At 41.8% G+C, this 13,207-nt stretch overlaps 2 protein-coding genes across 2 annotated transcripts; one reads left to right on the top strand and one right to left on the bottom strand.

Annotated features, from left to right (window-relative positions):
• Nucleotides 1-192: 192 nt before the first annotated feature.
• On the top strand, nucleotides 193-5,366 carry irf3 (interferon regulatory factor 3). Its single transcript, XM_069155684.1, has 11 exons — nucleotides 193-358; nucleotides 1,169-1,335; nucleotides 1,450-1,621; nucleotides 2,000-2,073; nucleotides 2,179-2,239; nucleotides 2,379-2,444; nucleotides 2,534-2,779; nucleotides 2,895-2,985; nucleotides 3,437-3,723; nucleotides 3,827-3,945; nucleotides 4,383-5,366. Exons 2-11 carry the CDS (start codon nucleotides 1,171-1,173, stop codon nucleotides 4,494-4,496), a joined length of 1,395 nt encoding a protein of 464 aa, XP_069011785.1. The 5' UTR covers nucleotides 193-358; nucleotides 1,169-1,170; the 3' UTR covers nucleotides 4,497-5,366.
• A 41-nt stretch (nucleotides 5,367-5,407) lies between these two features.
• LOC138202029 (synembryn-A) lies at nucleotides 5,408-11,882 on the bottom strand. Its single transcript, XM_069155683.1, has 13 exons — nucleotides 11,793-11,882; nucleotides 11,645-11,692; nucleotides 10,838-10,855; nucleotides 10,647-10,736; nucleotides 9,950-10,557; nucleotides 9,345-9,480; nucleotides 9,070-9,258; nucleotides 8,636-8,730; nucleotides 7,880-8,030; nucleotides 7,640-7,735; nucleotides 6,785-6,929; nucleotides 6,101-6,380; nucleotides 5,408-5,658 (listed from the first exon to the last, which is right to left on the bottom strand). Exons 1-13 carry the CDS (start codon nucleotides 11,880-11,882, stop codon nucleotides 5,517-5,519), a joined length of 2,088 nt encoding a protein of 695 aa, XP_069011784.1. The 3' UTR covers nucleotides 5,408-5,516.
• Between the last annotated feature and the right edge of the window lie 1,325 nt (nucleotides 11,883-13,207).

Here is a 13,207-nt window from a genome sequence, read left to right as displayed (position 1 = left end):
GTCGGGGGGGGGGGGGGGGGGGGGGGGGGGCTGTCTTTAATTAATGGTTTGGGGTAGGGGTTTCAATGTGTATTATGTTCATGCGGCTCCTCAGAAGTATAGAAGTATAAACGTTTCACCCCACCCAGCGGCAAGAAACGGTGACGTCACATCTGGAAAACGAAACCGAGGACTCGTAGTTTCCCGATAAAAAGCCAGACTCGTATTTAACCAAGCTGCAGCTGGGACTCAAACAGTTTGTGGCCGCAAACATTCATTTCGCACAGCGGACGTTTCACAGCACGTCAAATTTCTAACTTCTGACCATTGAAACGTCAGTGTTTAAACCCAACTATAGACTGGAACCTCGTCACCACAGGTAGGAGAGTTTTTTTTTTTTTATTAAAGCTGTCAGTGTTGTTACGTGGTTATTCATAAAATAAATGAAAGACATTAAAGAGAAATCGTTATGTATGTATGTACCTAAAACCTGCATTCAATTTAAATATTGACGTGCTTGTACTTTAATTTATGTTATAGCCGAACACTAAATTACTGAACACTATTTCAGGATTTAACACTGCAAAGGAGGTTTGTTTCGTAATATTAGATTACGTCTTTGGTTTGGTGCTGACTAGTAATCTGTCATCATAATTACCTGCTTCTCCTTTCTTGCTGTTCAGAAATGGTACTATAGCTACAGCTGCACCATAGTGCAGCAGAAATCACATTATTGACACTCACATTCACAAACTTGTTTTTTTTTAGATTCTCTACATTTGAATGAATATCTTCATCAAACATCTCAAAGTTTAAGTTACCCTTTCATTGCATTTACTCAATTTGAACTATTCTAACATTGACAGATCAATATTTTTGTATAGTTGTAAAATTACTAAATGGCGTCATCTACAGGCAAACATGGACTTTAAAATTCATTCAAACAATTAACATGAATGCAAAATATAGTTCAAACGAAGTATAAATACATATAAATAACTATAGGGATTGAATATAAAATCTGGCTCAGCTATTTTTTATTTAAATACACCACCTTAATAGAAGTACTTAGTGAGATATGTCCCTATGTATGTGTGGGACAGAAAATCATGCAATTAGAAATGATCATGGGTGGTAAATAGAGCCTTGAAGGCCCAGGTCACGTGACATTTTTTCCTTGCTTCTGTAGAAATGTCTAATCCGAAACCCCTGCTCATCCCGTGGCTGCGGGAAAGGATTGACAGCGGCAGGTATCCCGGTGTCCTCTGGACAAACCCAGAGCAGACAGAGTTCTCCATCCCATGGAAACACGCTCTGAGACAAGACTCCTCCGACACCGACGTTCTCATCTTTAAGGTAACTGTCACGGACATGAATTAAAAACATCAGTGTCAGTGAATTAAAAAGCAGTCACACACATGAATTTGACATTATGTCCTGTCCTGCTTTCACTCTCTTTCTTCACCGTAGGCCTGGGCAGCGGTAAGTGGGAACGGCCGGCCTCAGGGGGAGCCCTCAGTCTGGAAGAGGAACTTCCGCAGCGCCCTCCGAGCTAAAGGCTTCAAACTGGTGGGCGACAACAAGAACGACCCTGCTAACCCTCATAAAGTGTTTCACTGGCCGGACGAGGCATCACCAAAAGGTGAGCATCCACCAGGGCTCACAGTCACCCTTTAGTCCTGTGATTAGCTCTAATATAAATGGCATACCAACAAAGAAGTGAATCAGATAATCAGAAAAAAAATTTAATTACAAAATTAATGTAAGAGCTTATTGTTCCGCTTGTGTATCCTAATTATTGTGCCAAGAAGGAAAAATGTTATAATGCTTTATGCTCTTATTCTAAAACTAATTTCTTTACCTGTGTTGTATCCTGCATACATTGATGCCTCTGTTTCTGTTATTGACAATTGTCAGCACGGAGTACCGTAGGTGGATTTGTAAATGAGGATGATAAGATTAAAGAGATGTTTCGGATGAGACAGTAAAGCAGAGGTCTCTGCTTCTTTCACTCTCAAAGGTAACTCTTCTGCTGGATCCCAGGAACAAGACGAGTCAGATTTGTTTGATGATTGTGGCTTCCCCACACAAGAAGTACGTGACTTGTGGGTTTAGCTAGTGGGAACACAGGACGTTGGTAGATGTGTAATGATATAAATGAACATAAACTCATTCAGATGTGTATCTGTGAAACCTCAGAGCCAGGTTGTCCCATGCCTTAACGACATCCTCCACCTTACAGAAGAAACTGTGTTCATAGGTAAGGAATCTCCTCTTATACTTGTTATTTTCTGCCGGCATGAGTTATTGTCATAGAAAGGATATATCATTTAATGAAACTGTTATTTGCTAATGTTATAAATACAAATAAATGTCTGAATGTTTCTATTTGCCACCAGACCACTCAGCCAGCCAGGATATTCTCCAGGAGTGCCTGAAGGAACTGAACATCGGCCCTGAAGAAGGTAGACTTATTAGTCCTGCTCATCAAAAAACAAAAACAAAGGTGCTTTCCAAGAAACACACTTTTTCAGTTTCTCCAACTTTTCCACAGAGGGCACCGCCGGCTTTGAGCCTCCTCCTGAGCAACAGCAGCTACAGAATCAGGTCGTGATTGGTGAGTGCCCGTTGCCTGGGCAACAGCAGCATCCAGTCACGTTTGAGGGTGCAGCTGGTGAAACTGGGTTGCCTGAGCAACCGGCACATCCAATGGAGGGAGCTGTGGGAGGGGACTGTGATGGGCAGTTGGTGGCACAGTTCCTTCATACAATGAACAAGACCAGCGATGGAGATAATTTCAGTAAGTTGGAGGGGATGTACACTGAAATGACATCCCTCAGAAAATATTCAAATTGAAGATATTTCACATGTTCCAGAGTGAGGATACCTTTTCTCTCCTGTTTCTGAATCCTCAGAGACTCAATTCAGGATATCTGTGTACTACAGAGGGGTGAAGGTGTCTGAGCAGATGATTGAGAATGAAGCAGGAGTCCGCTTAGTATACAGGTAAACATCGAAATCATCAAAGGAAACATGTGACGGACGTTCAACATTCCCTGTTTAACTTCAAATCAAAAACTTTTTCACTTTCTCGCCACGACTCATGAGCTGAGAAGGTTGATACCACCCTTATATTTGTATGGTAAATATGTAGCTGAAAGCAGAACCTGTTGAGCTTAATTTAGCATGAAAACATGACAACTAGCTTGGCTCTCTTTGAAAGTAATAAAATCCACCTCCCAGCCCCTGTAAGGTTCATCAATTAACACATTTGATCTTGTTTGTTTAAAAGAAACAAAGCTAGATGTTTCATCTTGCACAGCTATGAGAGTGGTATCATCTCAAACTAATCTCGGCAACACTGACATATTTTCAAAAATGCACCATTGATGTCCTCAGGGATGTGAACGTTGTATAACCACTTTAAATGAAATGAAACATGTCGTCTCCACATCAGGCCTGAACTCATCGGGTCAGTTTTGGATCACCAGTCAGGCCTCTCCCTCATCTCTCTGCCAAGTCCCGGCGCCATGCTCGATCAAACCCAAGCCAGTCTGACCCAACGGATTCTGGACAAGCTGGGCGACGGCCTGGACGTGGGCGTGTCCGGCCATGTAGTCTACGGGCAGCGGCGGGGTGAAATCAAAGCCTTCTGGAGCGTCTCCAAGTTTGACCAGAGCAAACAGCCCCAAGAGATATCGAAACAGCCTCAGCCGCTCTACCTGTTCAGGGAGTTTGTGCGAGGTAGGTGAAATGAATAATTATCCAGCTTTTTGTTTGCGTGCACATGATGTGCAGTATCTCGTATGATGGCTCGGTACAGCGACTGATAGTCCTTTCCCTCCAGGAATACTGGACTTCATTGATGGGAAAGACTGCCCTCCCTGCTCCCTGTTGTTCTGCCTCGGGGAGAAGTGGCCTGACCCAGACGGCAGGCCTTGGGAGAAGAAACTCATCACAGTAGAGGTGAGAGAACTTTTAAATGATTAAAACACACAAACAGTGCTGTGCTCTCACAGACAGAGTTTCTGCAGCACAAACGTCTTTCAAATTTCATGAGTGATCAAACCTCTAAAATTGCGCACTCAAGGGAGCTGTACTCGGCAGCATTTTTCAGGAGGCAATTTTGTCTCAGTATTGATTAATAGAAGCGATTGAACAAAGCCTGAATGCCGATGCTGACAGCTGATCCTTCAGGTGTAAAGAGGTTTTCTCTGCCTCCACACAGGTGTGCAAGCAGAGAAATGAAAAGCTCATACAAATAAAGTTTCTTTGAAGAAACCAACTCTCAACCTTTCCTCGGATTTCACGGCTACTCTCCTGCTCAAATTTGCCAATTTGCCCTTGTCATTCTAGTCATTGCATCTGACTTCTACTCCCTATTTTTTTATTTTCTGTCTCAGGTGGTCCTGACTTCAATGGAGTTACTGAAGAATATGGCTGTTGTGGGCGGGGCATCTTCCCTTCAGTCTGTGGAGCTGCAGATGTCCCTCGAAGAGATGATGGAGCTTTGCTGACACACTTTACTGTGCCTGAAGAAAGTCATTGTTTACCCTACTTTTTTTTAGAACATTTCAGATCATCTTTTTTTTACAATTTTTTATAAACATTTTATGATTTAATTTGACAGCCAATAGAATAGATCATGTAACAATAACAACTGTATTAATAGCGTCACTGGTGTTGTATTGGCTGGTACTTCACCTAGGACCATACAGTAAGTGATATTATTGGTGCTAGTGTTGTTGAAAATTAAGATCACATTTCATCCTGCTTATGGTCTTATTTGTTACATTAATGATGTTTATGTCTCAGAATTAATGTGTTAATGTATTACATGCATCAGCTAAAGTGAAACAGTCACACTAATATATTATAATAAAACCTAAAAGCACAAACAGAATGAAAATGACAGTTCTGTCATAGCCAACGTCATAAACATAATGTTCAAGCTGATTCAACAGTGCAGATGTGATCAGAACATCTGGAATCCCTCTCAATGTTTTGACATTTAGCATCATTTTTTTATCACTATACACCTGAGCTCATAATATGTTTTGCAAACATCACAGCCTGTACAGATTGAAGTACATATTGTGCTATGCAGATGTGTGAGCTAATGAGTGCATGTATCAGATGTGGCCTGTTTGGAGTTTACTCAAAGAACGCTCTACAGAAGACAGAATGAAATTATACATCTCAAAACACATAACATCAGAATAGATTTTAGGACTTTATTAAAACATTTATGGATATAATTATTACAATGAAAACAATGCCTTTTCAGGATCTATTTAGAATTTCTTTCTTAATTTAAACCAGCGTGACCTTTTTTCTTTTTGATATTATTCCAAAGAAGAATAAATAAATATCCTCTCTTGGGTTTATTCACGTGTCAGAATGCCTGGCTGGGTCCAAATGAAAACTACATCACATTTCTTTCCGTGTCATCCACACACTTAAAGAACACATATTTATACACTGACAAACTTCACAAAAGAAAAATCACGAAACTGAACAAATGGACTTGACATGATTCAGTTCTTTTCATCTTCACCTGCTTCTCCGTCATTCTCCGATTCAGACTTGGCTTCCTCGTTGAGGGAATTTCCCCTTTGTCCTGACAACGGGACGAGCTTCCCTTCTGCATCCACTCCCATCGGTTGGATAATATTATCTCTGAAAACACACCGTGTAAAAGACATGGTCTATATAATCATGTAGTAACATTGTTGTCATCCTAGGAATTTAATAAAAATAGGTTTATACAGACAATCTTTATGTCAGTGGTGATTTGTAAAAAAATACAAATCTATATTTCTGACAATAACTTGTCATGAAGCTTCCTCTGCAAATGTCAAGAGGAAATATTAACTTTAAACAAACAGAGTGTTGATGCACATGATTATTTTATCTTATAGGCTACATATGTATGAATAACATATTCCTTACAGGTGTCATAATACTTTGATAAACTTAGATTTAAGATGTTTTTCTCATGCTATATTTTGAACAGCAGTTAATTGTCTTTGCTCTTAAAAATGAAAATCAGGTTTTAAGACTCTCATATCTTTAATACCATCAGACAGATTCTTAAGGTGTGTGTCTGTTTTTTGCCGACCTGGACAGCTTGTTGAAGAGCATGATCAGCCTCCTGGCCTCCTCCTCCTTCTCCTCCTCTGTCATGCCTTCCATGGGGTCCGGCTGATCTGCCTCCACCCGCCCCGTCACCGGGTTGATGCGGTCTTTGACCTGCCGGTACTCCTCTGTGTCTGAGTCAGAGTCGCTGGAGTAATGGGCGTCAGAGGTGGAGGTCCTGGCTGCCTGCCCACCCAGCAGACCTCTGGTGACCAGCAGGCCCGCTGCATTCCCGTAACCTGTGTACTTCACAAAACGGCTCACTAGGAGGAGAAGAAGAGGAGGTGATGGGGAGCGGCGGGTGGAGAGAAAGTGAATGAATACGCTGAAATTAATGCCGACAAAAAAACACTGCGATATTTTTAAACAGGTGTGGAAGAAAGGCGTACAAAAAAACATGATCAACACCAACAATGATTTGAAATGTACTAATATACAGCATATGTGGACATTTTGAAAATAGGGTTTATCGTTTAAAAAAAAAAATCTTACATATATTCAGTGAACCCATATAAAATATTAAGAAAATATATAGAACAAATATTAAAATATCAGGTGAATGTAAAGGGACATTAAAATTCATCCCATAATTCCAACACACAACATTTTATCTTTATAAATAGACTGTAATTTACTTTATTCCCACAGTGATAGTGTTTAGTCTCACCGTTTTCCTTGCAGAGGACAAAGATGAGGTCAGCGGCACAGTGTTTGACGTCTGTGTCCAGATGAGTCATGAGACGAATCAGACGACTCTTGACTGTGGAGCCTTCCTCCGGCCTGTGAGATACGTCTCTCAGAGGAGGCAGGATCTAATGAGGGGGGTAAATTGTCATTTCAGTGGTCTTTAATCTAATGAAAAAAATTCTGCAACTACACACTGATGAGCAAAAACAATGTAACCACTCACAGGTGAACCGAATAATGTTAATTGAGTTCAAGGTCAAGGTCCATGTTGTACTAATTATTAAATGGTAAATGTTCTGCACGTATATTGTGCGTTTTTTACCCTTGTGGTGCTTTACAATTTGCCTCCCATTCACCCATTCACACACGAATGGTGACAGAGCCGCCCTGCAAGTTGCTCGCCTGCAATCAGGAGACACTTGGGGTTCAGTCTTTCCTCCGACACTGAAACCTTAGTGGTTCAGGAGGACAGGAGGACCCTGTTGTAAAGACCTGAGCAGCTTTGACACAGGTCAGATGACTGGGGAGGTGCATCTCTGAAAGTTAATGTTTGTAGGTCGCCTCTGGTCAGAAATGCTGAGGTGCTCTGCTGCAGGGTGAGCTGGAACGAGTTTGATTTGCAGCAGCAGCTTCAACTCACAGTCATCTCTCTGCCAGATAGTACTGGGAGCCTTCCCTCTTAGAAAGTCCATGTCTCAATAGATCAGAGCGGTTTTGGTGGCACACAAAGGACCAACAGCATATTAGAGATTAAGGATGGTCATAATATTCTTGCTCATTAGTGTAATTCACATATTGTAAAAAGGAAAATGTGACATGTTTTGTGTCATATTACATGTTTCCTGATGTAGTGGCGTGTTTCTCTGTGGACCCTGCAGCTCTCTGTCAGCAGATTGAAGATCGGTGTCAGCTTCTCTTTGATCTTATCACCCTGGAAAACAGACAAACGAGGAAACCCCTCTCCGGTTATTTCAGTATTGTTATTGCAGATGGTCTCTCTTTTACAACCAAAAATGTAAACTTTTTTCAGAAGTAAAGTCTTGGATTTGGATTTTCATATTGCTTTGTCCCTCACCGACTCCAGGCGTCTCTCCATGAACATCAGTAGGGTGTGGACACAGTCCATGTTGACCCCCTGACACTGCTCAGAGCCTGGCAATAGAGGCCCCATCAGCAGCACGTCGAGACACTGGAGAGGCAGCGCTGACAACAGGTTGACTGTGTGACTGTGAACAGGGAAACAAAGTATGTGGTTTTCTTTGGCAGGATGAGTCATTATATACTGGTAAACACAAAAATACAATAAATGGTAAACATATGATCAGATACTAAATTAAAACGATGTGTCAATATGAAAGTGAAATTTAGGAGGAAAACTGAACTTCTACATATTTACATTTTACAACCTGGAATACCATTTTCAGTTAACAAACCCAGGGTAGGGCTGAAGGTGTTCCCACCACACACTAAATTAAAAATGGTACTTGTAATCTCAGAACCAGTTGTTCTTTACAAATTAGTAAATGGATTATAAAGTTCTTGTACTTTTATGACAGTATTATCTATTATCTTTTCAGAAAACAAATTTGTCAGACAGGCTGTAATAGTGAAGATTAAATGTTATAGTTCTTTACCTCATTTATGATTGTATTAAACATGGTGTAATCGCAAGATTTTATAGTATGAATATATATAGTGTCGAGTTACAGAATTAGAAAATAAGCCTGATTAAAAAAAAAAATAAAAAAAAAAGTGCAAACATCTCTCTACATGTTATTCCTGATGATTATCTTCACTATTATCTTTCAGTCTAACTTCCCTTCACGCTCACCCCTGCAGATCATTAGCGTCATCCGACAGCACACACTTCCTCATCAGGCAGACACGCAGGAGCGCCACCAGGTGTCGGTAAAGAGCTGCATCGTCCTGAAGGGGGACAAAACTTACAGTTCAGCTCCTTTCTTTCTTCATCTGGACTCATCATGTATAAGATACAGTTGAGATGGAAAAGGCCATACAGGGTAGGTTTTGATTTAATTTGGTCTTTAGTAAATTTCATGTATTTCCTCAAATAATAGCTGGCAGATGTGTCTGATCACAGCCTTATTATAAATATCTACTGTTTATACTGACTAGCTCTAAAAAGTAAACATCATTTCCAATTTCCTGAAATTTGAACTGTTCCTACTGTATGTGACTCTTTTGTCCTGCTCTTTTATTACACCTGAAGGCTGACAGGTTTATCACCCCCTCATGCTCACTGACCTCACTTGGCTCCTGCCTGTGGGTGCTGTAGGTGATATTGAAGAGGATTTTAAGGACCTCTATGATGCGCTGAGAGGCTTCCAGGGAGATGGGCGCTGCCGCTGGGTCCAGCACACACTCGTACTGTTCCTTCCATTGCACCTCCAGGCCGCTCTCCAAGGCTGCTGTGAGGATGGACACCCCTCCCTCCTGTGAGAGGAAAGAGAAAAAGTTTGAGGGCACGACGAAAAGATGTAAAGTGACGTGTTTCTTGGTGGGATGTGAGGTTATGTCACCTGCTGGAGTTGAGTGCTGAGCTCTGGCCGTAGCGCAGTGATGAGGAACATGAGGCGTAGTTCATAAAACTGAACACTGGAGGGAGACAAGCAGCTGACACTGGAGGACAGACGCTCTGTGAGACCACACATAAGCCTGACAGAGAAGACAAGCAAGAGGTTAGCTGTCTGGAAGTATGTTGATTCACACAAAAACAAAAAGTGAAGGTTAGGAAAAATTTGAATGACACCGTCCCTCACAGTTCTGTCTCATTCTGCCCTGTCAGGTTTCACTGCAGTTTGCACTTTGAATTGTATTTGTAAAAATGACCTTCACCAGAGCGAGAATGAACTTGTTGCTTGCAGGCAGAGGAGGACGTATGTGTATACAGTTGTCAGGATCATCAAATTATTTCTCGGGCATGCCTCTGCTTTTTTCACAATGGCTTTCTCCCTTTTTGATTGTTGAAACTCTGAGCCTCAAAAAAGCCTCATGTTTGTGATTATTTGTGAGATCGTGTGTGTGTGTGTGTGTGTGTGTGTGTGTGTGTGTGTGTGTGTGTGCGCGCGTGTGTGCGTGTGTGTGTCGGTCTGTGTGTCAGTGTGTGTCCTGTGAGGAATCACACCTGAGAGCACTGAACCTCTCCTGCGCCCAGGTGCTGTTGTACACCACATTACACAACACCTTCATGGCCTCTTTTCTCTGTGCTTCCTCTCCAGACTGTCCTTCGTCCTCCTCTTCCTCCACCTCCATCTTGCTCTCTCTGCGGTCCTTCCTCCCCCGCTCCAGCACCTTGTGATGGGTGCCGCCCCTGTGCATTTCATTGATGCTGGTCCTGTGGCTCCCGAACCAGCTGATGCTGTCAAGATCGGCGCTGTTGGCGACGCTGATGTCACTCTTGGCATCGTCATCGAGGGCAAAGCCCTCCTCGTTCTGGTCGTTGGCCCCAGCTTCGCCTTCGTCCTCGTCGGTGTGAACCTGTAGCACTTTGGCTTCGGCAAGAGAAGCGATGATGTTATCGTAGAAGTCACAGTCAGGGTCGTTGGCTTCGTCACTGACATCACTTGTGGTCAGCCCGGCTAGTTTGGCCAGAGTCAGGAGAGCACTGTCGGTCACAAATGGGCCCAGGACCTTTTTGTCCCTGGACAGGATCCTCAGGGTGCGCAGAGATACTCTCAACAGACGACATTTGACCCCTGTCCTTATGAACCTCATGAGGACAACAGCTAAATTCTGAGGGCAGGGACAGAGGCACATTTACAGAAATTTAGTTTGGCAGCACTTTTCAAATGAGCTAACGACAAGCAGAGAGTGACAGGTACCTGTCTGAGGATGAGACCTCGATCCTCTTGGTCGTACTCGTCACTGTCGGAGTCAGAATCAGGGTAGTCCCTCACTTTATTCTTCTTGAACTGGTACAGCAGTTAAAAGGAAAAATCAAATCAAAACTTCTGACACTTTTCTACAATTTATGGATTAGTTCAGAGCATTTAATGTGCAATTGAAACTGTACCTCTTCTAGTTTTTTTTGCTGTTGGAGGTGGACAATCCATTTCAAGTGAGCAATGTAACAGCAGAGAGAGGAAATAGTTTTATTAGGAGTCCTCCGAAGAGTTAAAGCAAAGAGTTTCCTCTAAACAGAAATGCGCTGAACAATTTCAGGATGAAATGGGAGAACTCCAAACCCAAGAGGGCCTTATTGCTGTGGCTGATATGTTGTTTCTGGATTAATTTAGTCATGTCTGCAGGTGATCAGTCTGTAATTGTTAGTTTGAACATAATATACTTACCATTAAACAATACAGTAAAAAGGAACTAGACTGGATAGGATTAGGATGGGAAAGTAAACAAATACATTCAAATTACATTACATTTAAATGAAAAATGTATTTAATTAGAAATTTAAAAAAAAATACATAACATTAACATTACATTAAATGTATTTAAATTGACTTGGAGCTACTTTTAGTTATAAAAATGCTTTGTGAATTACTTTTAGACCAAAATCTCTCAAGGCCTCTAAAGTTAGGACTGACACACCTCCTTGTTTCGAAGAGTTTCTCCAAACTCTGACAGTTAGCGGTGCGCTGATTATTCAATCACTCTGCCTGCGCTCAATCTGCCTGAGCAGGCAAGGATAGAGGATCAGGAACAACTGATACAGCAGAATTACTAATCGCAGACAGATTGTGGGGTGGGGTTGGGGAGGGGTGGATGAGATGGAGTTGTGGCGTGAAGGGAGGGCTAAGGTGAGGTTTTAAGAAACACTGAGAGGACAGTGGCGGTGAACGTACAGGTGCAGAAGAACAAACCAACTTACTTTCCTTTTTTCGCTCTCCTCTGCATCAAAGAAGAAGCACTGTGCGTACTGCAGGGAGACACCCAAAAAAAACAACACAAAAGGTCTGCACACGCCAGGATCAGCAGTGTGTGGTGTACGCGTGAGCTTCTTGTGTGCTCTGTGTTACCTCTTTGTTGAACTCCTGCAGCTGCATCTGAACACCGTTCCCATCCCCCTGCTTGATGCACTGGATAATCCCCTCCACGTCCACGTCCATGCTTCCTGCACACACACACATACACACAGACAGAGATCATTTAGCCCATAACTAAATTAAAGTTGCACAACAATAATGATGATGGTGGTGAGTGACAGGGGTTGTGCATTATCAAATACAGTAATAATAAATACAGTTGTACATAATGCATAATACATGTCTGCTGTAGACCCAGAAAGTGGGAATAGAAGCCAATAAATGTGACATTAAATGACAGAAATTACAGATTTTCTGTCAGGTACTCATTCTACTTTTTATCTTCATCACTACCACTTAAAATTGATCAATAAAAGACGCTTCCTAAGCAATGACAGTGAATCTGTACGTAATAATTGTCCATATTGAGATGAAATTTCTGCTCAAATAAATAAGCCAGTGGACAGGTTACAGATTATGTTTGTCTAAACTTACCTTGTGCAGTTCAGTTTATCAGACAGGTGATTCTGTAGAGATAAGAAATCCCCTTAAATCTGACAATCCAAAGTGATAGCACCGCTCCAACTTCGCTTCAGTTTGCTTCCCAGTGTTTCTCACTCCTCTGTGCTGTGTTCTGCTGTTGCATTTGCTCAATTCAATTGCTTTCCAGTCACCCTCACACACTCAGCCTACCTCACTCTCTCTGTCTCTCTCTCTTTAATCCAAAGAGAGATGCAGGAGCCATGGAGTGTTTATGATTATAATCCACTAATGGACTCTAAGCTTATATCTCTCAGTGTTGACCCTCTAACCTTTTACAGGTTTTCCCGACTTGTGCCGCACAGCTCTTTCTCTTTCTCTCTCTGTTTGTCCAGCTTTAACACTCTTTTACTTAAATCTGGTGATAGCTCAGGAGAAACAAAAATAACCATCAAGATTCTGCTTCTTTTTTTTTTTTTTTATCATCTTTAGCTGTTGCGTAACCCCACTGGAGATACTGATGGCCCGGCTGAACTCGAAAAGCACTGCTGAGCAATGCATCTACAGAGTGACCTCAGATAACACAGATATTTTCCAGCTTATAGTTTACTGCTTAAAACATTTGTATTGGTATTCACCAAAATTATCAATCAAGTCCAAATGAGATTGAACTAATTAACTGTAATGTAAATATAATCGTGCTGTTTGTGTAAACTCCCACAAGATGGCACTCTTTCCATAGTTGGGTCCAGTCTGCTCAGATTTATCTCATGCACAATACTATATGTGCACAACTGTGCCTTATACTTAATGTATATTTAAACATTTTACCCTTGCCATGAACTACAGATGGTGCTGATCTACACCAACCGATCTACAACAGAAATCAGTCTGCACTGATGGTTGGCAACAAACATACTGCTCTTTCA

The sequence above is a fragment of the Embiotoca jacksoni genome, unplaced genomic scaffold (genome assembly GCF_022577435.1).
Source record: "Embiotoca jacksoni isolate LCO1_2020_lvr unplaced genomic scaffold, fEmbJac1.0.p SCAF_20, whole genome shotgun sequence".
Classification (NCBI taxonomy): domain Eukaryota; kingdom Metazoa; phylum Chordata; class Actinopteri; family Embiotocidae; genus Embiotoca; species Embiotoca jacksoni.
This window is presented reverse-complemented; position numbering and strand designations above follow the sequence as displayed.